Source organism: Molothrus ater, chromosome 33 (assembly GCF_012460135.2).
Source record: "Molothrus ater isolate BHLD 08-10-18 breed brown headed cowbird chromosome 33, BPBGC_Mater_1.1, whole genome shotgun sequence".
NCBI classification, from domain to species: Eukaryota; Metazoa; Chordata; class Aves; order Passeriformes; family Icteridae; genus Molothrus; species Molothrus ater.
Genome location: NC_071660.1, coordinates 36340 through 59870, shown reverse-complemented (window position 1 = coordinate 59870; position 23531 = coordinate 36340). Strand labels below are relative to the sequence as shown.

Genomic DNA, 23531 nt, shown 5'->3' with positions numbered 1-23531 from the left:
CTGCGACCCCTTTGGAACCCCAAAAGTGGAGAGATCAGCAATAGAAAACTCCTGGGAGAGTTTTTTCTGGCTGAATGTTGATATCTGGAGATTTTCATGGACACAAGACTCCTGCTGAGTTCTAGAGATGGACCTGGCCAGGAGGAGCCTCTACTCCAAGGCACTCCCACCTTGGTTTCCCCCAAACCAGGGTTTGTCATTCCCAAGCTGTGGCCGGATGGAGGAGGAGGAAAAGGCCCAGAGATCCCTCACGAGGAGGGGCTGCAAACCCAGCCCAGGGAGGTGTGAGGAGGAAAGAGCCCCCCTGAGCCAGGAAGGCGGCCGGAGATCCAGCCCGAGCTCAGAGCTGGTGGAGAAGCCTCATGGCAGGGAGAAGCCCCACAAGTGCTTGGAATGTGGGAAGGGTTTCAGCTACAGCTCCATCCTGATGGAACACCTGAACATCCACACTGGGGAGAGGCCCTGGGAGTGTGGGGAATGTGGGAAGAGCTTCAGTGGGACCTCTGACCTGAGCAAGCACCACGAGATCCACACTGGGGAATGGCCCTAGGAGTGCTTGGAAGGTCAGAGGAGCTTCAGGTGGCATTCAGAGATCATCACTCACCAGCACTTCCACACCAGGGAGAGGCCCTGCGAGTGTCCCGAGTGTGGGAAGAGCTTTGTGCGCTGCTGCAGCTCCATCCCCCATGGGAGGATCCGCGCTGGATGATCCCCAGTGACCCCCGTTGGGCAGAGCCCTGGTGACCCCTGTTCTGGGTGATCCGTGTTGGGATGGGGGGAAGGCGTTGGAGAGATTTCTTTCCCTTCTCCTTGTGCTGCTGTGATTTGGTTGGTAATAAATTCCCTCCGTGTGCCCAGGCCGGCTCTGTTGTGCTCGTGCGGGATTTGCTGAGGGATCTCTCCCGGTCCTTGTCCCCAGCCAGGAACCCTCGGTTCCATTTTCTGTCCCTGTGCGGCTGCGGGGGCAGGGACAGAGCGGCTCTGGGGGTGCCTGGCACCGGGCAGGCGTCACCGCTCGCCACGGGCACCGCTGAGATCCCGCGCCCCTGGGCACGCATTGCTGGGCTCACCTGAGCTCCCACCGGCCCAGCGCCCCAAGGTTCCCCCTCCCCAAAAAACCCCCAGCCCGAGGCTGCAGCGTCCCGGAAAGGCCTCAGCCAATGGCAGCGCAGGCAGGAGGCGTTGCAGCCAATGAGATCTCGGGGCGTTGTATTGCGTCATCGGTTTTCGGGCAGAGCCCGTGGCCGATCGCTGTCCAAAAGTGGCGGCAGCCAATGAGAGCGCGCGGCGCTGCCGAGCCCGCCCTGCTCCGGACTGGTGCTCCCAGCGCAGCGCGGCTGCTTTGGGGCTGCTGCTCCCTGACCCGCCCCGGCCATGGGGCGAGGGACGGCAGCTGGGGCCCTACTGGTGGCACTGGTGGTGCTGGGAGCCCCCCCGGCTGCGGGCGCGGAGCTCTCGGGTGAGCGGGGGGCGGGAGGCGCTGGGACGGGGGGGAGAAGGGGGAAAAGGGGGCGAAGGGGGGAGCCCGGAATGGAGGGGGAGGAGGAGGGGACCCCCCAAAGGGAGAGCGGGAGGGGCTGAGGGATGGGGGGAGGGGAGGGAGGGGTGGGAGATGGTGGGGAAGGGGAGAAAAGGGGAGGGAGGGACCCCAAAACCGAGCGGGAGGGGGCTGGGGATTGAGGGATTCGTGGGAAAATGGGGAAATGGGACTCCAGAAGTGATTTGGGAACGGCCGGAGGTGGGAGGGGAGAGGATGTGGAAGGGGAAAGGGGGGAAGGGCGGCAAAGAGGAAGCGGCAGCGCGGGCAGGAGGGTCCCGTGGCGGCCGTGGGGCACAGAGGGTGCGGAGTAGGGATCCGGGGTGGGCCCTGGAGCTCTGGAGGTGTTGTTGGGACGCTGGGGGGACATCCCTGAGCTGTGTGCTGCACTCACAGGGGTGTTCCAGTGGATGCATAAGGCCGATTGTCTCTTCATTAACGGCACGGAGAAGGTGAGGTTGGTGGTGAGGTTCACTACAACCGGGAGCAGTTCCTGATGTTCGACAGCGACGTGGGGCACTTTGTGGGGTTCACCCCCTTAGGGGAGAAGAATGCCAAGATGTGGAACAGCGACCCAGCTATAATGGAGTTCGTGCGGGCTCACGTGGACAGGTGCCGGCACAACTACGAGATTGTTGCCTCGATCACCGTGGAGCGCCGAGGTGAGCGCGGGGCAGAGCGTGTCCCTTCGGGCCCTGCCCTGCCAATGACCCTGGAGCCCCTCAAAACCTCCCTGGGAATCGCCCCAGAGCCCTCAGCCCTCTTTGTACCCATCACCGGGTCCTCCTGTCCTTTCCCAGTCCCTCCCAGTCCCTCCCAGTGCCCCCCGCGCGTCCATGTCATCGACCCGTAAAGCTGACGCTTTCCAACCAATCAGATCGCGTCTTTCTAATGACTCATCCGTTGCCAGGCAGACCCGCAGCGCCCAGTGCTCCGCGCTGGGCTCGGCCTCGCAGTGCCGTGCTCTTCATTCCCAGTTCCGGCCAATGCCACCAAAATCCCTCCCAGTGCCATCCCAGTCCCTCCCAGACCATTCCCAGTCGCTCCCATTGTGTTCGCAGTCCCTCCCAGTCATTCTCAGTCCCACTCACCTCCTCCAAGTCGATTCCCAGTCTGTTCCCAGTTCACTCTCAAAACTCTACCCTCTCTCCCAGTGCCCACCCATTCCCTCCCATCTCTCTCAGAGTCACCCAAGTCCCTCCCAGTCCGTTCCCCGTCCCTCCCCAGCCCAGCCCAGCCCTCCCCTCTCTCTCCCAGTGCCCCCCAGCTGATCCCAGTGTGTCCCCGCTCTCTCTCTCTCTCTCCCAGTGCCCCCCAGCGTGTCCATCTCGCTGGTGCCCCCCTCGAGCTCCCAGCCGGGCCCCGGCCGCCTGCTCTGCTCCGTGATGGATTTCTACCCTGCTGCCATCCAGGTGAGGTGGTTCCAGGGCCAGCAGGAGCTCTCGGAGCACGTGGTGGCCACCGACGTGGTCCCCAACGGGGACTGGACCTACCAGCTGCTGGTGCTGCTGGAAACCCCGCCCCGGCGCGGGCTCGCCTACAGCTGCCAGGTGGAGCACGTCAGCCTGGAGCAGCCCCTGAGCCGGCACTGGGGTACGGGGGAGCCCCTGGGGGTGCTGGCAGAGCCACTGGGCTGTGCTGGGAGCCACTGGGAGGGAGCTGGAGAGAGCCGGGCTGGGACTGGGAGAGGCCCTGGGGGCTGGGCAAGGGCTGGGAAGGGGTTTGGGGGATGCTGGGGAGGGTGGGATGGAGTTGGGGGGTCCTGGTGGGCACTGGGAGGGAGTTTGGGGGCGCTGGATGTGACTGTGAGGGAGTTTGGGGTTGCTGCGTGTGACTGGAAGGGATCGCAGTGAGCCCGGAGGGGCTGGAAGGAGATCGGCCATGGCAAAGCGGGGCTCGCCATGAGCTCGGTTGTGCTGGGCACAGACTGGGAGGGCTCTGGCTGAGTCCTGCTTGGGCTGCCAAGGGACTGCGAGAGGCTTTGGGGCTTCTGGGGCGCTGGGGACAACTGGGAGGGGGCTGTGGGATCCTCAGAGGGACGGGAGGGGCTTTGGTGGCTCCTGGCAAGGACCAAAAGGGATCGGGGGGAGGTTTCAGGGGCTCCTGGCTGGGCTGGAGGCCACAGGGAGGGCGCTGGGAGGGGCTGGGGGTGTCCGTGAGAGGTTTTGGGGGTGCTGAGCCCTGTGGACCCCCCAGAGATGCCGCCGGACGCCGCCCGCAGCAAGATGCTGACGGGCATCGGGGGCTTCGTCTTGGGCTTCGTCTTCCTGGCGCTGGGGCTCGGCTTCTACGTGCGCAAGAAGGTCAGGGCGGGTGCCGGGGGTGGCGTCCCGGCCGTGGCGGACCGTGTGCGCTCCCGCCGGGGCCCCCAGCCCGGTGTCACCCCCTTTTCTCTGCCCACAGAGCTCCTGAGCCGGCGGCGGCCGCAGCCCCTCCCCGTGGGCTCGGGCCCGGCCGGGACCCCCCGCTCCGTCCCCGCTCCGCTGATTTTGGGGGGGTCCCGTGTTCCCCCCAGCCCCTGAGGAGAGGAGCAGAAACCAGAGAAGCAGCGGAGATCCTCCGGCCTTCACCCAGGTGTCCACGCGGGGAGCCAGGAAGATGTGGAGCCCCCAGCCAGGTGTGTTCCCAACGCGGGGGGCTCTGACCCTGGGGGTCACCTGGGATTATCCAGCGTGGATCGTCCAAAGAGGGGTGGACCTGGAGCGGGGCACGGAGCTCTTCCCGCACCGGGGCACGGCGGGATCCACGGGCATCGACCCCTCCCTCATCAAAGGACAGCTTTCAGTTACAGTGGTTAGGACAACTAGTTATTTATGGGAGTTAGCACTGCTAGTTAGTTATGGTAGTTAGCACTGCCTGTTTGTTATGGCAGTTTTTCAAATACAAACTCTCTCAAACCTCAACTCCCCTGATGTGTCCCTTCCCTCTCCCGCTGTGACTCAGCTGCCCGGAGCAATGTGAGGGGAGAGCGGGCCCAGCCTGGCCCAGAGCTGAGCCCCAGCAGAGCCCTGGCAGAGCCCAGAGCAGCCTCGGCACCTGCAGAGTCAGACTGGAAGGAGGCGCTTGGAGCTTTCTCGGCTGCACCCGGCTCTTGGTTACAAACTGTGTGTGCTGGAAAATGCCACCGGCTCTGCAGGAGGGCAGAAGGGGCCCGGGGAACGCCCAGGTGCTCCATGCAAGGGAAAAACCTGCCCTGGGTTTGTTATAAATAACTAGGTAGTGTTGGCTTTTGCTATTATGTATTGACTTCTGCAAAATATTCTTAATCACAACAATTTTGATAGAGTACAGTTTGTAATCACTTTTCACTGCTGTTGCTACAGTATAATTTGTCAGCTTTTTGTGGCCAATGCCTGGCCCCTGTGTAGCTCATATCCTCAGAACATCATTTATGGATGATATTTCAGTTTGACGACAGTGTGAAAAACATACATTATAGTTTTGGCTTTTGCAAAATATTCAAGTGGATGCCATGTGTTGTGCATTAGAATGTTAACTTTTGCAGAAGTAGCTGTAGTTGTGAAATAATAACTAATGCTTTTATTTTTGTAACTAACTGACAATAATAACTCAGAGATATTTCTGAAAGAGCTAATGTTCATTTAAAGTACTTGTGGAAATAGCTAAAAGCGTCTGCATGGTCAGGTAACATTTAAGGAAGGGATGTGATGAGGCCCCTGCCACTGACCCTTCCACTGTCAATAACTGTCACCTGCTGAAACCACAGAACAGGGGCCCTTGTGAGGCAGTGACACACAACCCTCAGAACAGCAATCCACGATTCCTGCACGTGCTCTAAAAGGGTGAGTTGGGGGTCAAACCAACCTAAAGAATTCCTGGAACATGTAAACGAGTCCAAAGAAATGTTTGAATATGTACAATCATTATGAATATGTATTTGAACAATACAATGGAGAAACTAGACAAGAAGAGTTGCTGTGGTTAACCGGTGTGCCTCTGGCCATTGCCAACACCCAGCGCTATTACTGATTTGTCCCTTCTTATTCCTTATTAAACTTTCAAAAATTCTAAAGAGTGAGGCTCATTTCTCACAAAACCCAAGGTGCTCACCCCTTGTTCTTCCCCCAAAGCCAGGATTTGTCAATCCTAAACTTTGTCTGAATGGAGAAGAGGAAGACTGCAAAGAAAAGAAAAATGCATTCATGTGGAGGCTCATGTGCCTACCACCAGAGTTCCAATCCCCCAGCTGTGGTGCACTGGTCCCCAGTGAGAAGAATAGATTTCAAAGTTATGGTGAGAAGCTTGCTTCTCCCACAGATCTTTGCAGGCACATGCTGATTTATGGAAAGTTATGTTACCCCATTGGCCCGTTGGCCTAATTACCCTAGTTCACCCCCTGTTACCCATCTCTGGTTAGTCCCTAGAATGTTCTCCCTCTCTGTCCCTCCATTGGCCCCAGTTTACTGCATTCCTCTGCCCCTGTTTCCCTATTAGCTGTCCCGACCCTTAACCCCTCCTTTGCCCCATTTTCCCCCATATCCATTGGACCCTGACCCTCAGCTCCACCCTCACTACCCCATATAAAAACCCCTGTGCCCTCGGCTTGCTCCCTGTCTTTGTCCCTGGACCCTGTTCAGCTCTGTCCCCTGTTCCTGTACCAATAAACCCAGTTTGCTGAGATCATACCCAGACCCATCCTGCCGACTTTGTCAGCTTTATAAAGCAGCCGTGAGCTCTGGGCTCCTGAGTGCCGGACGCTCCAAGGGCCTCGGCAGAGCCAGGACGCTCCAGACTGGGACAGCCAGGCAGGGCAGGAGGAATCACTGCCCCTTTCCCCTCCCTGCTGCTCCATCTCCCAGCCCAGCATCGCTGCAGGACAGCCTCACTGCCAACGCCATCCTGCCAGGGATGGACTGGGGGGATCTCCTTCCCCTTCCCTCTGGCATGGAGGCAAATCCCATCTTCTCCTTGTCCACCCTCCTTCTTCTCCTCATTCTGTCCTTCATCCATCCACGTTCCTTTCCTATCTCCTTCCTCCCTTGTTCCTTCCTCTCCTCCTGCCTTTTCCTTTTCCCTTCTCCCTGTCTCTTCCTCTCCTTGTCCTTCCTCCCCCAGGCACTGAGCTGCAGACAGAGACCAGGGAGAAGAAATCCCTGCCACAGAACCTCGTGGAAGAGGCTATTTGGAACGGCTCCACAGCGCAGGAATCCAACAGGGAGGAAAAGCCTCAAAGATCCCACACGAGGAGGGGCTGCAAACCCAGCCTGGAGAGTTGTGAGGAGGTAAAACCCTCCCTGTGCCGAGAAGAGTTTGGGGAATGTGAGAAGAGCTTCAGGCAGAGCTCAGCCTTTTCCCGGCTCCTCCAAAAACGGCAGTGCCAGATGCCGAGATCCATGGGGATGCAGAGATCCCCCCGCAGATCCGTGGGGATGCAGAGATCCCCCCGCAGATCCGTGGGAGGCAGACATCCCCCTGTAGATCCATGGGGATGCAGAGATCCCCCTGCAGATCCATGGGAATGCAGAGATCTCCCCGCAGATCCATGCGGCAGCAGACATCGCCCTGCAGATCCATGGGGATGCAGAGATCCCCCCGCAGATCCATGGGGATGCGGAGATCCCCCCGCAGATCCATGGGGATGCAGAGATCCCCCTGCAGATCCATGGGGATGCAGAGATCCCCCTGCAGCCCCCGGAGCAGCCACGCTGGAGCACGGGGATGCCTCAGAGGAGGCTGTGCCCCCGTGGCCAGAGGGGCCCCGCTGGAGCAGCCTGTCCTGGCAGGACTGACCCCGGGGCACAGTGACCCACGCTGCAGCACTTGGAGGGGGGCTGTGCCCCGTGGGATGGACTCAGCTTGGAGAAGTTCCTGGAGAAGTCTCCGGTGGGAGAGAGACCAGGGTGCAGCAGGGGAACGACTCCTGTCCCCGAGCAGAGGGAGAAGCTCCGGGGCATGAAGTGAGCACGGCCCCATTCCCTGTCTCCGGCACTGCCGGGGTAGGAGGTGCAGCTGGAAGGAGGGAGGCGTGGGGGAAGGCTGGATTTAAGGCTCTTCACTTACTTCTCATTATCCTGCTCTGAGGTTTTGGAGTTTTCTGTCAGAAATCTCTCCCCTCCCCCACTCATCCACAGGCGTTTGGGGTGGTTTTCCCTTTTTGGGGGAAATCAAAGCGATGCACTGCTGCTCCTAATTAGAGGTAGGAGAAGTGAGGCTCCAGGGCTTCCCGCTGAGCCAAAGCCACCGAAGCCGCAGTGCCGGGAAAGCCGCGGCGGGATGTGCGGAGAAGTTTGTTTGTGTTTTCAGCTCAATCCCCTCGGGCCCGGGCCCGTTCCAGGGCTGTTCCTCACCTCCGGCTCTGCCCTCACGCAGCCCGGGGGACCCTGAGAGCGCGGGGCGAGGCTGTGCCGTGTGCAGAGCCCGCCCCCGGCTGCGATTGGGTGACGGTGCCGTCAGTCGTGGTTCTGGAGCGCTGATTGGTGGGAGCGGGGCGGGGCAGGGCCCCAGTGGCGGCCTGAGGGCGGCCGTGGCTCGGCGGCGGCGCCATTGGCGGAGCGTCTGTGCGGGCCCGGGATCGGTGGCAGCGGCCGGAGCGCGGTGAGGCGGCGGCGGAGCTGGGAGGCGGCCGCAGCGCAGGTGGGAGCCGCGCTGGGTTGTGCGGTGCTCAGGGCTCGCTGCGGGCCTCGGGGGCGGCAGGGGGCTCAGGCGGGTTCGTTGTGCCGTGTCCGGCGCGTGTTGCCGCTGGCGTGAGGGCGCTGCGGGAGCGGCTGCCCGCGGTCTCCTTGCGGCCGCTGCCTCGGCAGGAGCCGCTGCCGGAGCAGCGTTGGCTCGGCCCGGTTGCTGTGGCCGGGACAGAGGCGGCTGCCCCGTGCCCGGGGCTGTGCGGGGACATTCACGTGGCCGGAGGTTTCTGTGCCCAGAGGAGTCAGAGGAGTCCTGTACAAGTGACTTTATTGCTGAGCAGAGGGAGAGGCCGTGGGGCATTTGCCGTGCGCTCTCTGCCATTGTTGTAGTTCGCAGCCTCCTTTTTATCCTCATTTCCCCGGCCTCATCTCCCTCTCCCTTTGCCCACTGGCTGAGGTACTTGGAAGGTTCAGACTTCCCGATCCGCCAACTGCATGTCCTCGTTAATGTGCACCCCCACTTTTGTAGAACAGCCGATATTCACGGCTCTGTTAAGTCTTTGTTTTTCTGGAAGTTCCGGAATTTAGCGGGACTTTGTCTGAGCAGCAGTCCATGTTAATTAGTAACAATTATTGAAGCTGGTGGTTTCGCCCATTACTTCCTTATCTACAAGTCCCTGGCCCCTCGCTCAGCTGCTGAATGAGCTGCACTCTCAAGGTGTGGAGCATGGTAAAAAGGTGAGAGTTGCTGTAGCACATCAGAGCAGAAACAGCATTCGTTTAACCCATGGTCTGCCAGAGAGCCACAAAACCGTGACCCCTTCCCATCCTTTCCACGTTTGGGGTGGAACATGAGCTGCTTTCTTGTTTCCTTTGTTATCTGTTTCACCACTTTTCCTTTGTCAGCTGTTGGCCAACAGCAGTTGGAGTAATTTAATTTTCCACAAACTCCTCTTTTTTCTGCTAACAGTTGATCTGATGCCATCCCATGGTGAAATGTTGTGTTCCTCATTTTAGTGGATAGCTCAGCAGGAAGGTCAGGAGCTGGAGCTGTCTGGTTGGTTATTCCGAGGACAGCTTGTAATCTAATGATGCCATTGAAATGAGAAATGGGTTCTGTGGCTCCTGATATGAATTGGTTCGGGTTTTTCCAGGGGCTGGTCCAAGGTGTTGTAGGATTTGTTTTGGTGGGCGTTGATGTTTTTCCCATTGTTTGCACTGCCTCAGGAGCCAGGGCTGCATCAATTGGCCGATTTTTTTGTAATTTAAACATCAAATACTTGGATTCCCAACTGATTTCTCTGAATTTCTGGTAGCAAAAAATCCCCAGTGCTCTAATATACCCTGTATATAACATAGACAGTGACAGCACATGTTGGAGTGGGCAGAGGGATGATTCCCCCCCATTTATTTGTAGTGAAGTTTTCCCAACATTCTTCATTTGCTGTTTCCCTTTGCAGCTTCGTCCGTTTCGCTCTTGTAATTTTTTCCAGAATTCAGCCTAAAGGTGAACATGGACAAACCCTGACCAAAACTTGATTCTCACACTTCTGTCCCAAACCTTCCTGACAAAATAAAGGAGAAAGCATATTATGAAAAATTTTTCTTTTGTTGTAATTTTGTCAGTGAAGCTGCAGGGAAAACAAAAACTCTCCAAGAATCTCTTTAGTGTTAGAGAGTCAAGGCATTGCTTGTTTCTGGCCAGGATGTGCAACAGAAATAATTTCTTTCACAAATAGCCCGGCTGTGCAGAGAAAATCATTCCATGGCATGTGAGTTTTACTAGATTTTTCCTAAACTTTATGTAGTCTGAACCAATCTAAATCGCCTGGTTTAATGTTCATTGCTTCCCAGTTGTGTAAGTTTTTAGTATTTGGTTTCCTGTTGGACCCGGATTTCTTCCCCTCTGCTGTGAATTCGGTCCACACTCCTGGATTTCCTTCTCAGCCTTTTCCAGACCAGGTGTCTCCAGCTGTGCCGGGGGCAGTGTCTGGGGTAGCTGTTGGTTGCTGTTTGCTGCTGGGCGTTGATGTTTTGTTGCTGGTCGTTATCCCTGTGGGTGTCTGTTAAAAACGCCAATCACTTGTTTCCAAAATTTTAAAAGTTTAATAGTAATAAAATGGTTATAAAAATAGTAATACAATTGGAGTAATAATATTTTGGACAAACTGAATTAGGACAATATGAGACAATAAAGACAAACAGTTACGGATGTCCCGGTACCTTTTGCTGGGCAGCATGAGCCCTGAAAAGGACACCCGTTAACAAAGGATTAACCCTTAAAAACCATAGCCTGTTGCATATTCATACACTTCATACATGATGCATAAATTCCATTCAAATACAGGATTCTGTCTGGTCATCGGCAACTTCTTCCTCCAAATCCTAACAGCGCCTTCGAGGAGGGAAGAAGTTGGTTTCTTCTGATAAGAGGGCAATAAATTCTTCTTCTCTGAAAGATTTATGTGTCCTGTGGCTGCTATCTCGCTGCGAGTCCTTGCTTTTTAAAAAAGTATCCTGCATAGCATCGTTTCTATTTTAACAATTTTTTATAACTTAAAACTACATTTAATACAGTACTTAAGAAAACTAATACAGCATTACCTTCTAACACAACACATATAATATTCATTTTAATATTTGCGAAAAGCCAATCATAAAATACATGCGTTTTTCACAATCCCTACTCTTATTCTTTGTAAATCATTTGGCTTGAGCAATATTTCTTATCTACTTGCATCTTCTGGACTATGCTGGCAGAATAAAACAGGGGATTACACAAGGAAGAGATATAAAAACAGTTGTAACACATAAAATGAAAGATCTTAATTTCTTCTAATACATTACCCCACCAGCTAGGTTTTAACATTGTTTTCTAATTATTTTGGGCTGGTACCTGGGTTATTGTATGCATATATATATATTTTTTTTTTCTTCTTTCATTTCTTTCGCTTTTGCTAGAATGACTTTTCTGTGGTCATCAATATTCAACAATCTGATATATTAAACTTTCCACAAACACTCCCTTCTTTTGCCAATAAATAGTCTAAAGCCAACCTATTCTGATACACTACAGGTTTTGTTTGGCTTAGCTGACTTGATATTAACTCTAATGCCTGGGCGGCTCCATTTGCTGTCATTTCCATAACTGCTTGGAGTCTTGTAATACGACTCAATCGATAATTTGGGGTCAATACAGAGTTAAATTGCTGTGCTGGTTTTACCTTTTCATTTACTATTTGTTTTTTTACCAAATCTTGAACTGTATCTTTAAGATTAAATGTAAAACAAATCCATCTCTCTCCTTTTGGACATTCAATTCCAAATCTATTACCACTTTTTCCTAAGTTTCTTGTAATCCAATAATTTACTCCGTTTTGCCTACAGGTTCTTAATTTGGATGGGTTATAACAGTGGCTGTTGACATAGGTGTGTGTAATAGAAGAGGAACTTTGGTTTCTTTCCATGTGATGCTTTCTGCAGCATTTGTGACACGATCTTGCTGGTATCCCGAAAGGGAAAAGAGAACAAATGAGTGCCAGAAACAGGAATAGCAGAGGTCCAGTATGGCTTATACTCCCACCTCCCATCCCTGTGAGGTTGCAGCCCACAGCAGGTGTATTTGATCTTCTCGGTGGCGAAAAACAGAGGCCAATCTGGTCTTGCCCTCTATTTCCTTGTCACTTTCTCTTAACAAATTTCCAGGCAAATTGTTTTTGAGACCCTTTAACTGTGGTCTCTTACTGTTCCTCAGGTATCTCTCATTCAACAGGCACTAATAATTCCCATCCACAAAACAAAGTTATTACTTTAACACTTTTTGCAGTAAGAGCATAAATTTTGTGAACCACAATACTAATTATTCTCACAATTCAAGCATTTACTTATAACCCAGCTAGCACGTCCAGTATTGGAATGAATCAAATAAAGTTTACTAATGGAAATGGTAATTCCCCTTCTCCCCTGTACAATTCACAGGCTTAGGTCAAAATACAAAAACAGTCTTGATCTTTTTATCTGAAGTATTCCTCCCCAAAGGAGATGTTTTATTCAGGTAGTGCTTGAAACCAGTGATATAAGCATTGTCTTACTTCTTACTTCAGTGTTATTCTTTGTACATTTCTTGGATCATTTGGGTTTTTCTAAACTATGACCACTCAGTCCCCATTGGAAAGTCAGTTCGGTATCACCTGGTTTAAATGTGATAGTCTATTCTTCAGGTTTCTTCACAAGTCTTTTGATTCTGCTGGCATTAATTCACCCTCTTTCTGTGATTCTGATTGTTGCTTCAATAGTACCTGGAAAGGAATTCTTAATAGCATAGTAATAAAAGAAAGACAATTCTGCATTAACTTCTATCATTCACTTTTCTTCCAAACTTTCTGGGCTTAGCTAAAAGCTTTCTCTACAGCAGCCTCTTCTTCTTCAATCTGGCTGTGCTAATAGCTACAGAGGCAAATTCTTCTTTCTGTGAGTTACAGTTAGTTAAATAAGAAAAGCCTGACCAATTTCAACACGAGATGTATCACATCTATTGCTTTTTACTTTTTGGGCAGCATTTAATTGTTTTAGCCTTACAAACCCATTCTTCAAAAAAAAAAAAAAAAAAACAACTTCTTTTTAACAGCAAACAAAACACAGAAAAGAAAAAAAAAAACCAACAAAAAACCAAAAAAAACTTCTTACTTAAAAAAAACAACGCACTTTGTGAGGTTTGGAGAGTCATCAATCTCTGCTTTGATTCTATCTTTTAGTGCTAGCCCCCTCTCCCTCTGTTCCCGGCCTTGCTGTCAATGCCGTGCTGCTGCCACTTGGCTGCGGGGCCGGAGCAGGGGAGAGCAGCCACGGGCATGGGGACCCTGGGCCAGCCTTGGGTCTCTTTTGCCCCCTCTCTCTCTCTCTCTTCTCTCTCTCTCTCTAGTCCCGCTTACCGGGGCCGACGCTGCCATCCTGGGCTCGGGCCCCCGGCAGTGTGGGAGCCCCCCGGCAGTTCCGCCGCGGAGCCAGCCCCGCTCCTGCCCGGCAAACCCGTGTGTCCCCTGCTGCCAGCGCCGGGCCACCTCCATGGATCGGTGCCTGCCGCAGCCCCGAGACCCCGCCGCTCCTGGGGAGCGCTCAGACACCTCCCAGCCCTGACAGCCCCAAACTTGGCATCCCCAGGTGCTCCTGACATTCTTTTTCTTTCTCTAGTCAACTTATCCTCTTTCCTCTTCAAGGAGGGTCCGTCCTGCTAAACCCTTTCTGGACCCCAGTTCGGCATTGAATAACCCCCTAAACAACCATGTGTTGAAACACTTCCTGCCTTTCATGTAAAAACCCGCATTCACACTCCTGCTCTCTTCTAGCACCAGGATGTCACCACTCCACACTCTCACATCTCAGACTTTGCTAACCACCCTCCTACTTCAACTTCTCTCTTTCTTTCCTTCTTAGGCTAGCTGTGGCTTACTGGGTCTAACATCTTTTGATATATAAGCTACTAGATATTTTTTTTTACTCTTCTTTACTCCTGAATTGAAATTTTATGAGCTACTCCATTTTCTGTATTTATGTATAAATGATAAAGGATTTTTCAAACAAGGGTAAGCTTAAAGCTAGTACTTAGGCTAGTTTTAACTCTTTTAATTTAACAATATCTTCTTTGGTCTGTTTTATATCATCTCCTTCTGTCAATTTTTTTTTTTATACACAAATTTCGCTACCTGTGTGTACCCCTCAATCTATAATCTATAATATTTCAATAATCTAGGTAATTTTCTGATCTCCCTCTTTGAAGAGGGAGGGAGAAGGAATAAAATTCTTGCAATTTTCTCATGGTTGGGTTTCCAGCTACTTTTATTTATTAAGTGTCTAAGATATTTTACCACTGGGTAGTGAGTCTGAGTTCTTTTATTAAGCTCCCTTAAATCTTGTACTAGTCTATAACTCCCATCAGACTTTACTGGGGGAATAGGGATATTATGAGGAGACATACAAGGTTCTAATGCCCCATCCTTTATTAGTCCTTCTACTACTGGCCTCAAACCTTCCTGTCCTTCTAAAGATACAGGATACTGACGTACACGTATGGGACAATCTTCTCTCTCAGCTGTAACCCTTATGGGGTTGATATTTAATCCTCTCCTCTTTCCTTCTCCAGCCCAAACTTCTTTGCTGATTTTTTTTCCTCATCTTCTTGGCCTAATTTTAAAACTCTAGCTGTCATTTTCCCATTTTCTGATATAACTCCTATTCTTAATTGCACTTGTAAGACTCGTTCCAATAAATTGCTACCTGCCCCTGGGACCAATAAGACATCTCCCATCCAAATTCTAGTTTTTCCTCTCAATTACCACATCTTTAATGACCAGAAATGTAAAACTTTCTCTTTTTGCCTCTGTTGCTTTCACCATATGTTTGCTCACACTATAACTTTTTGGAACATATAACAGGCAGGTTCTCTCTGTCCCTGTGTCTATTACAAATTCTAATTCTTCTTCTTGGGGACCCACTTTTAAAGTTATCACAGGCTCCAGATGATATTTGTCCCCCCCACAAAAAAAGTAGAGCTTATGACCTCCTTATTCCTCCTATGTGTCCATCTCTTTAAAGATTTTCAGATCTTCTGCTTACTTAGAATCATTTTCTTATTTCTTTTAAGTTTGTTTATCTATTTAGTTGGAGTTTCTTCTTTCTCTTCTAAAAGCTGTCCCTCAAAAACCTTTTGTTTTTGCATTTCGCCTTTGATATGCTGTCTCATTTATTCCCTTGGTTATGTAATTACGAGAATTATTCATGTGTTTACACCCCTCCTCAATATTTTAACTTTATTTAGGAGGTACAGTTGACATTTTGTCTTCTCTGGGGGTCCCCATGGATTATCTTTTTCCTAAGCTTTTATTTCAGTTGCTCTGATTAATTACCTTTCTTCTTGAGAAAAATATTATTTTCATTACAGACCGCATCTCTTCTCAAGTATAAATGTTTGGACCTAAAATTGGTCTAATTGTTCAGCTATGCCAATGGAGTCTTCTAAATATCTTTTATATTTATTTCTTAAAATTTCAGACTTCAGACGAAATCAAAGGAGCGTTTGCAAACTCTGGTCCATCCCTTCCTATGAGAACCTCTCTTAATGGAAATGGACTAATCCCTTTATCCCATTCTTTTTGGATTTTTATCTTCTATAGCCTTTCTCCCATATTTTTAGGAAGAATCAGGAGAGGGCTTTCTTTTAACTGAACTTTTAGTGTTTCGATGAGGTGATTCCTTTAGAGAGTTCCCCTGAGCAGCCGGAGCTGTGCTTACCAAGGGAACGGAGCTCAGGGCAGGACGGGGGACTCGGCCCAGCTCCGGGTCTGGGTGCTCCAAAGGCGGGGTGTGCAGGGGGAATCGCCCGAGGGGATCGGCCCAGCTCCGGGTCTGGGTGCTCCAAAGGTGGGGTGTGCAGGGGGAATCACCCGAGGGGATCGGCACAGCTCCGGGTCTGGGTGCTCCAAAGGCGGGGTGTGCAGGGGGATCGCCCGAGGGGATCGGCCCAGCTCCGGGTCTGGGTGCTCCAAAGGCGGGGTCTGCAGGGGGAATCGCCCGAGGGATCGGCCCAGCTCCGGGTCTGGGTGCTCCAAAGGCGGGGTGTGCAGGGGGAATCGCCCGAGGGGATCGGCACAGCTCCGGGTCTGGGTGCTCCAAAGGCGGGGTCTGCAGGGGGAATCGCCCGAGGGGATGGGCCCAGCTCCGGGTCTGGGTGCTCCAAAGGTGGGGTGTGCAGGGGGAATCACCCGAGGGGATCGGCACAGCTCCGGGTCTGGGTGCTCCAAAGGCGGGGTGTGCAGGGGGATCGCCCGAGGGGATCGGCCCAGCTCCGGGTCTGGGTGCTCCAAAGGCGGGGTCTGCAGGGGGAATCGCCCGAGGGATCGGCCCAGCTCCGGGTCTGGGTGCTCCAAAGGCGGGGTGTGCAGCCGGAATCGCCCGAGGGGCTGTGTCGGTGCAGACCGAGCTGGAGCGTGGATCGGCCCCACATGGCTGATCCGGCAGAGACAGAGCCGGGACTGACCCCGGCTGCAGCGGCGGCAGGCGAGCAGAGTCAGGGCAGCCGGGATGGGACAGACGGGACAGACGGGACCCCCCCTCGGTGCGGTCAGCGCGGTGACCACGGTGCACACGGCAGGACAGACAGACACCCCCCGGCACGGCCAGCGGAGCGGCTGCGGGCCAGGCGGCCGGACTGGGACAGACGGACTGGGACAGACGGGCTGGGACAGACGGACTGGGACAGACGGACTGTGCCGGAGCCGGCACAGGGGCTGGGGGGTGGTGCGGCCGCGAACGAGTGGGGGAACAAACAGGGATGGATGAGGTAATATTTTTGTTCTGAGCTTTATACTTTCCCTGCTTTGTTCTTTTATTGGTTTTCAAAAATGTTATTTTCTTACAACCTCCCCCCTCCCCAGCAGGTGGTGTACTCTTTTTCTTCTGGATTAAACGGTTTTTACAAATAAATCCAGAGCTTAACAAATCCAGACTTCTGCTTGGTTACTTTGAAATGGTCGACGAGCTAACTCACGACCTTCTCATGTTGTTTTTCTCATCACCCTTTTATCTATCTTTTAGCAAATTATACATCTTTCAGTTACTTGCTTTTCTACTCCAAAAATCCCAATGCACCCATAGTTCCTTAAAAAAAAGGATCACACAAAGCCTGAGTATCCTACTGGGCTTTTTGATACATGTCCTCTGCTATTCCCTAGTAAGCATTTTATTATCTAATTGTCTTTCATCAGGATGTTTCTATTTCCCCGATTTATCTTGTTCGCCATCTGTCTTGTTTTAATTCCCCCTTTTTTTTTTTTTGCTTCCCTAAACTTTGGAATTTCCAATTTTTCCTCATTTGGAGTTAATATTAACTCTTTCAGCTCCATTTTCTGCTGCATCTTTAGCTTCTTGATCCGCCAAATTATTTCCCCTTATTTCTGGGGTCTTTACCTTTTGGTGTCCCTTAATATGTACTACAGCTACCTCTCTTAGGTAATTTTAATGCCTCTAAAACCTCTAAGATAGGTTTCTCATATACTAATCCTTTTCCTCTTGAATTAAGTAATCTCTCTTTTAAAATTTTTCTTAAGGTATGTGCTACTCTAAAGGCATACCTTGAATCAATATATAACTCCTTTCTTTTGTGTTAAATATTCTAATGCTCTTTTTAGAGTATGTAATTGACAAGTTTGCATGTTTTGGGGGTTTTTTTTTGTTTTTATTTTTTTTTTCTCATTAACATCTACATACTCTGTATTTTGCAAGGAGTTGTATTTCTGTTTGCTAACATAACTCCCAAAGGGCTATCTTGGGGTATTTCTGTTGGTAATTTTTTTTCCACTTTTCTTTCCCGTATCCACCTTACTGGATTTCTGCCCCATTTCTCAATATTCTATCTATTTTTCCCCTGCTTCTGTTTTCCACTTTTTACTAACAACTTAAATACCAGTTTTCTTTCAACTACTTACACTCAAAAAAACCCCACCTTTTTCTCACACTGCTTTTGAATACAATACACTTCCCTCCAAGGAGATATAGTAAGGCTTAAAATGCACAATCCACATTACCTATACTTTCATTCATCTACATTCACTCACTTTTATTTCTCATTCACTTTCACACATTCCTTCACACTATCAAGACACAAAGTGGGTCTCTGTCGCCAGAAAATCTCGGGTCTCTGTGGCCCCCCCTCGCCTTGGGGTTGGCCTCTGGGTCTCAGTATCTCCGGGCCTCCTGTAAGGACCCTGACTCTGCTGCCTCCGGTGCCCGTTCACCTGTGAGGCTGATTTGTATCACTCACACTCTTCAGCTACGGCCCCCTCACACACCGGGGAACACCAGCTTGGTTTGCAGGTCACTCACTCCCTTCGGCCCAAGAGTCCCCACCTGCCCGGGAACAATGGCCTGGTGTGCAGGTCACTCACTCCCTTCGGCCCAAGAGTCCCCACCTGCCCGGGAACAATGGCCTGGTGTGCAGGTCACTCACTCCCTTCGGCCCAAGAGTCCCCACCTGCCTGGGAACAATGGCCTGGTGTGCAGGTCACTCACTCCCTTCGGCCCAAGAGTCCCCACCTGCCCGGGAACAATGGCCTGGTGTGCAGGTCACTCACTCTCTTCGGCCCAAGAGTCCCCACCTGCCCGGGAACAATGGCCTGGTGTGCAGGTCACTCACTCTCTTCGGCCCAAGAGTCCCCACCTGCCCGGGAACAATGGCCTGGTGTGCAGGTCACTCACTCCTCTTTCCACTGCCTCCCCCTTCCCACCCGCTCGGGAAGTTGAGGCCGACTTTGTGTGTGTCTCACTCTCACACACCACAAAACAACAATAAGGTACCTTTTACTTTCACATCACCTATTACAAGTTTAGTTGTTACTGGCCAGTCCCGGTGCTATTGGATATCCCTCAACCCAGCTGTGTTGTCCAACCCCAGATGCTCTTGGGCAATTTTCCCTCAGTCCTGCCGTGTTGTCCAACCCCAGATGCTTTTGGGTATTTTTCCCTCAATCCAGCTGTGTTCAACCCCAGATGCTCTTGGGCATTTTCTGTCCCTCAACCCAGCGGTGTGATACAACTCCAGATGCTCTTGGGCATTTAATTTGTTTTGCTGTGTTGTCCAACCCTGGATATTCTTGGGCATTTTTTTAATCCCTCAATCTGGCTGTGTTATTCAACCCTGGATCCTGTTGGGCAAAAATTTTCCTTCAATCTGGCTGTGTTGTCCAACCCCGGATACTGTTGGGCAAAATTTTCATCCCTCAATCTAGCTGCATTGTCCCACCCTGAGTGTCCTTGGGCATATCCTCACTCCGACAGAATTCTGCTCCACCCTGCTCTTGGATGCTCTTGGAATATAAATCCCTCAACCCAGCAGGTTTTTAGGGGCCCCTACTGTCCTGTTTCCTAGTGGATTGGGCTAGGAAACCTTGCTCCCTACCTCCGAGGGGTCCAACCCCTCCCTGAGACCCAGTCCCAGTAACCCCGGGGGATTCTTTCACTCTCTTACCACTCGCTTCGTCTCTTTACCGGCCGCTTCCCTCGCGGAAAGTCGGAAACGCAGCATGGGAGACTCCAGCACTCACTTGGCAGCTCTGGGACAACCAGCCTGCCTCTCATTCACACACATTCATCCCCCGTACCTGCCCCCCGAGAAATACTTACCAATCCCTTTTCCTTCCCGGGTTCTTCATGCGCACTACTAGTCTTAGGGGGCCAATTACCGCGGTTGTAGGGAGCCTTTTTCCCTTCTCTTTGTTTTATTGCCTCCTTTTGTCCACAGATCCTAACCTGCTTCTGTCGGTCACTTCAGAGCAGACAGAGCAAGGCTGCCAAAGAGGGCAGGGGGCACCTTCCCCACTCTGACTCTCCTAAAGCACCGGCAGCGAGGTGTTAACCATCCTCTGCTACCAAATTGTTAAAAACGCCAATCACTTGTTTCCAAAATTTTAAAAATTTAATAGTAATAAAATGGTTATAAAAATAGTTATACAATTAGAGTAATAATAATTTGGACAAACTGAATTAGGACAATATGAGACAATAAAGACAAACAGTTACGGACATCCGGGTACCTTTTTCTGGCCAGCACGAGCCTGAAAAAGGACACCCGAAAAAGGACACCCGTTAACAAAGGATTAACCCTTAAAAACCATAGCCTGTTGCATATTCATACACTTCATACATGATGCATAAATTCCATTCAAATTCAGGATTCTGTCTGGTCATCGTCAATTTCTTCCTCCAAATCCTAATAGCACCTTCGAGGCAGGACGAAGTTGGTTTCTTCTGATAAGAGGGCCATAAATTCTTCTTCTCTGAAAGATTTAGGTGTCCTGTGGCTGCTATCTCACTGCGAGTCCTTTCTTTTTAAAAAAAGTATCCTACATAGCATCATTTCTATTTTAACAATTTTTTATAACTTAAAACTATATTTAACCCACTACTTCAGAAAACTAATACAGCATTACCTTCTAACACAACACATATAATATTCATTTTAATATTTGCAAAAAGCCAATCATAAAATACATGTGTTTTTCACAGTGTCTTTTGGGCTAGTCCCAGTCAGTTGAGATGTTGAACTCATCTCCATTGAGTGGTGTAACACCCCTTAAATAAAACCTTTAAAATTCCTTTCCCCAAGGCAAAGACAAACCAAGCCTGAGGAGAGAAAGAAGATTTAAAAGAACCAAAATGGGTACATTTTGCAGCAATGCAGTCGCAGTCAGCCCAGAGTGTGGGTGTGAGTGAGCCCCAGAGTGGAATTGTGCCGTGGTGCTCCCCAGCAGCTGTGGCAGTGCAGGCCCAGCCAGCGCTGAAGCTGCAGCAGTGGCAGCAAGGCTTGGCCCCAGTGGCTGGAGGTGCCAGAGGAGGGTGGCCAGGATTTCCCAGGGTTTGAGCAGAGGATCTGTGGGCAGGCCCAGGGGCTTGGCCCGCTGTGGAGCCCTGGCTGCTGCTGCGTTGCCTTCAGGGCAGGCTCGGGGGCGGCTCCCATGGTCCTGCTGCAGGCGGGAAGTGCAAATCTCCGGGGCTTCAGAGCCCCTGAGGCCAGGCTGAGGGGTCCCCCCGTGTTCAGCTGTGCTGGCGGCTGTTTCTGGCCTCAGGGACACTTGACATGGGCCCCTTGGCCACCAGTGGTGCTGCTTTGCACTCCTTAGGCAGGAGCCGATGTCCTGGCTGGGTGTTGGCAACAGCAAAGTCCCAGGGCAGGCTCTGTGCCAGCCCAGCTTCCTGTGGGAGAATATACCTTGATCTCTGATCCAGTGGTGTCTGAAGCAGTCAGAATTGCTTTTGCCCCCCTGTTAGGTGCCATGGTGTCAGCAGAAGATATTGAAGCCTTCCTGCCCAGGGCATTTCAGTGCCAGGCTCTTACAAGCACCCAGAGCTCCTTGGGTTGAGCTGAGCATGGGGCGGTGACCTGCGCTTTGTCTGATTCCCCTTCCTTCCCTCCCCTGGAACAGGCTGTTGCTTTTAGACACCACTTGTCCTGGTTGCTTCAGAGTACTTTGGAGAGGCTCCATATCTGATTTTCCCTCTTTCCTTGGGGCTGCCCACACTTCTGGTTTCACTTCAGCATAGGCCTTGCCAGACATTTGACACAGAGGTACAACAGAACTGGCCTCTGTATCACCTTTTATAATATTAATTTGTGTCCTGAGTTTAGTGATCAAATCCCTTCCCAGTAAATCATGATAGCAATTAGGAGCAAATAAAAATTCATGGATTTCCAATCCATCTCCCAGATCTACTAATAGTGGTTGAATAAAACCATGCATCTTTCCCACTTATCCCCTCACTAATCAAACAAATCTTTTGCATTTTTCCCCCTTAGGTCTAAGATTCAGAGTGCATTGAGAGGCTCCTGTGTCCATGAGGAGAGGCCTCCTCTCAATGCAGACCCACCTGAATGTTCTCAAGGGCTCCAGTGTGGAGGGTCCCTGGTGTGATGGGAGCTGTGACAGCCCTGCCAATCCATGTCCATCAAGGGGTGGACTTGCTGGTCCTGAGGGTGCTGCTGTCTGTGCTTGCAGTGTCCTTGTGCCCTGCAGCTGGAGCCCTGATTCCTTGCCAGGGGCTGTTTGGGTGGGCTGTCCCCTGCCGAGGAGGGCAATGCCTCTGCCGGGTGCTTGTGGCCGAGCCCGTGCCCTGGGTGCTGGGGCCCCCTTGGGCCCTGGGGCTGATCCCTCAGGGGCTGTAGGAACTCTGCCCTGGCCTTTGCCTTCAGCTTGGCCTTTTGCTGCTCCCTTCTTGCATTCACCTGCTGGGCCTTTGTGCCCAAGTGCTGCTGCAGGGCCTTCTTCTGCCCCTCCTGCAGCCCCCCTCAGTGCCTGTGGGTGCTTGTCTTGCTTTACAAGACAGGTGTCTGCTTGGGAAGGCAGAAAAAGCCTCTCTTGGAATGGAGAATGCAAAGCCCCTCCCTCTTAATTTTTAGAATAGTGAAATCAAGGGGCTCTCAGGCAAAGCTATGAGAATAGGAATACCAGTTCTTTTCTAGTGTGTAAATAAAGCAAACAAAGAACAACAGCTCCGGCAGTGACAACAAACAGAGCCCGGAGCCAGTCCCGGCCTTTCGGCTGCGGCGCTTTCCCCTTGGGTGCAGTTCCGGGCACGGCCGGCAGGGGCGCTGGTGGCTCCCGCGGGGCAGGGCAGCGCATCCCTGCCATGGGAACCTCTCTTAACGGAAATAGAGCAATCCCTTCATCTAACTCTTTCACATTTTACCTTCTTTAGCCTTTCTCCCGTGTTTTGGGAAAGAATTTGGAGAGGGCTGCCTTTTAACTGAGCTCCTAGTGTTTCAATAAGGTGCTTCCTGTAGAGAGAGAGAGAGTTTACCTGAACAGCCGGAGCTGTGGTTACCAAGGGGATGTAACTCAGAGCAGGACGGGGTCAGGGGAGGATATCCCACCGAGGCTCGGTGGGAGTGTGGGCAGGGTCTGCTGCCGGAATCGCCAGAGGGGGATCTTCCCGTGGAGGCTGAGCTGGAGCGCGGGCAGCCCCCACATGGCTTATGGCGGCTGATCCGGCAGCTCCCGGCAGAGAAAAGGCAGGTGGGAGACCCCGGCAGCAGCGGCGGTGCCCAGCGCAGCTGGCACGGGCAGGGCAGCCGGGGATGGGATGGCTGGGACCCGCCCTCGGTGCGGTCGGCGCGGTGACCTCGGCCCACGCGGCAGGACAGAGCAACCCCATCTTCCCCAGCATGGCCGGCAGAGCGGCCGCGGGCCGGGCAGTGGGAGCAGGGCACACAAATTCACCGCCAGCGCTGGGGCAGGTGGAGCTGCCCTGGGCAGTGAGCCCGCACCTGGGATGGAAACCGGGGCAGGCGGAGCTGAGGCGGGCAGCGAGCCGGGACCTGGGACAGGCGCCTCGGCCGCGAACGGAGGGGGCAAGAGCTGCAAAGGATCCCACTCTCTTTCTGATTTTTCCTCTTGTTCCCCTCCCTTTCATTTCCCCTTTTTCTTTCCTTGTTTTGTCTCAGGTGTTTCTAATACTTTAAAGATTTTTATTCTCCTAAAATCTCCTGTCTAACATATGGCATATTCTCTTTCTTCTAGATCAAATGGGGTTTTTTTACAAATAAATCCAGAGCCTAACAAATCTAAACTTCTGCTTGGATACTTTGAAATTGTCAATGAGCTAACTCACAACCGCCTAATGTTGTTTTTCTCATCACCTTTTTATTTATCCTTTGGCAAATTAAGCATCTTTCAGTAACTTGCTTTGCTACTCCAAAAATCCCAGTGCACCCATAGTTCCTTAAAAAACGATCACACAAAGCTTGAGCCCTCCATTCGTTTTTCTGATGCATGTCTTCTAATATTTTCCTAGAAGCATATTTTATTAAGTAATTGTCTTCCATCAAGAAGTTTCCATTTCTTTGATTTATCTTGTTCACTTCCTTACTA

General features: G+C 51.6%; 1 protein-coding gene and 1 long non-coding RNA gene across 2 annotated transcripts in view; both read left to right on the top strand.

Annotated features, from left to right (window-relative positions):
• Nucleotides 1–1368: 1368 nt before the first annotated feature.
• LOC118700967 (class II histocompatibility antigen, B-L beta chain-like) lies at nucleotides 1369–5570 on the top strand. Its single transcript, XM_036405560.1, is given in 6 exon segments — nucleotides 1369–1459; nucleotides 1934–2008; nucleotides 2011–2199; nucleotides 2846–3130; nucleotides 3734–3840; nucleotides 3941–5570. Coding segments are annotated over 6 exon segments (750 nt in total). The 5' UTR covers nucleotides 1369–1374; the 3' UTR covers nucleotides 3950–5570.
• Nucleotides 5571–7087: 1517 nt separating this feature from the next.
• LOC129047047 (uncharacterized) overlaps nucleotides 7088–23531 on the top strand; it is a 38362-nt gene continuing 21918 nt past the window's right edge. Inside the window, exon 1 of the long non-coding RNA XR_008509015.1 lies at nucleotides 7088–8131. This is a non-coding gene — a long non-coding RNA (uncharacterized LOC129047047). The remainder of the gene's footprint in view (nucleotides 8132–23531) is intronic.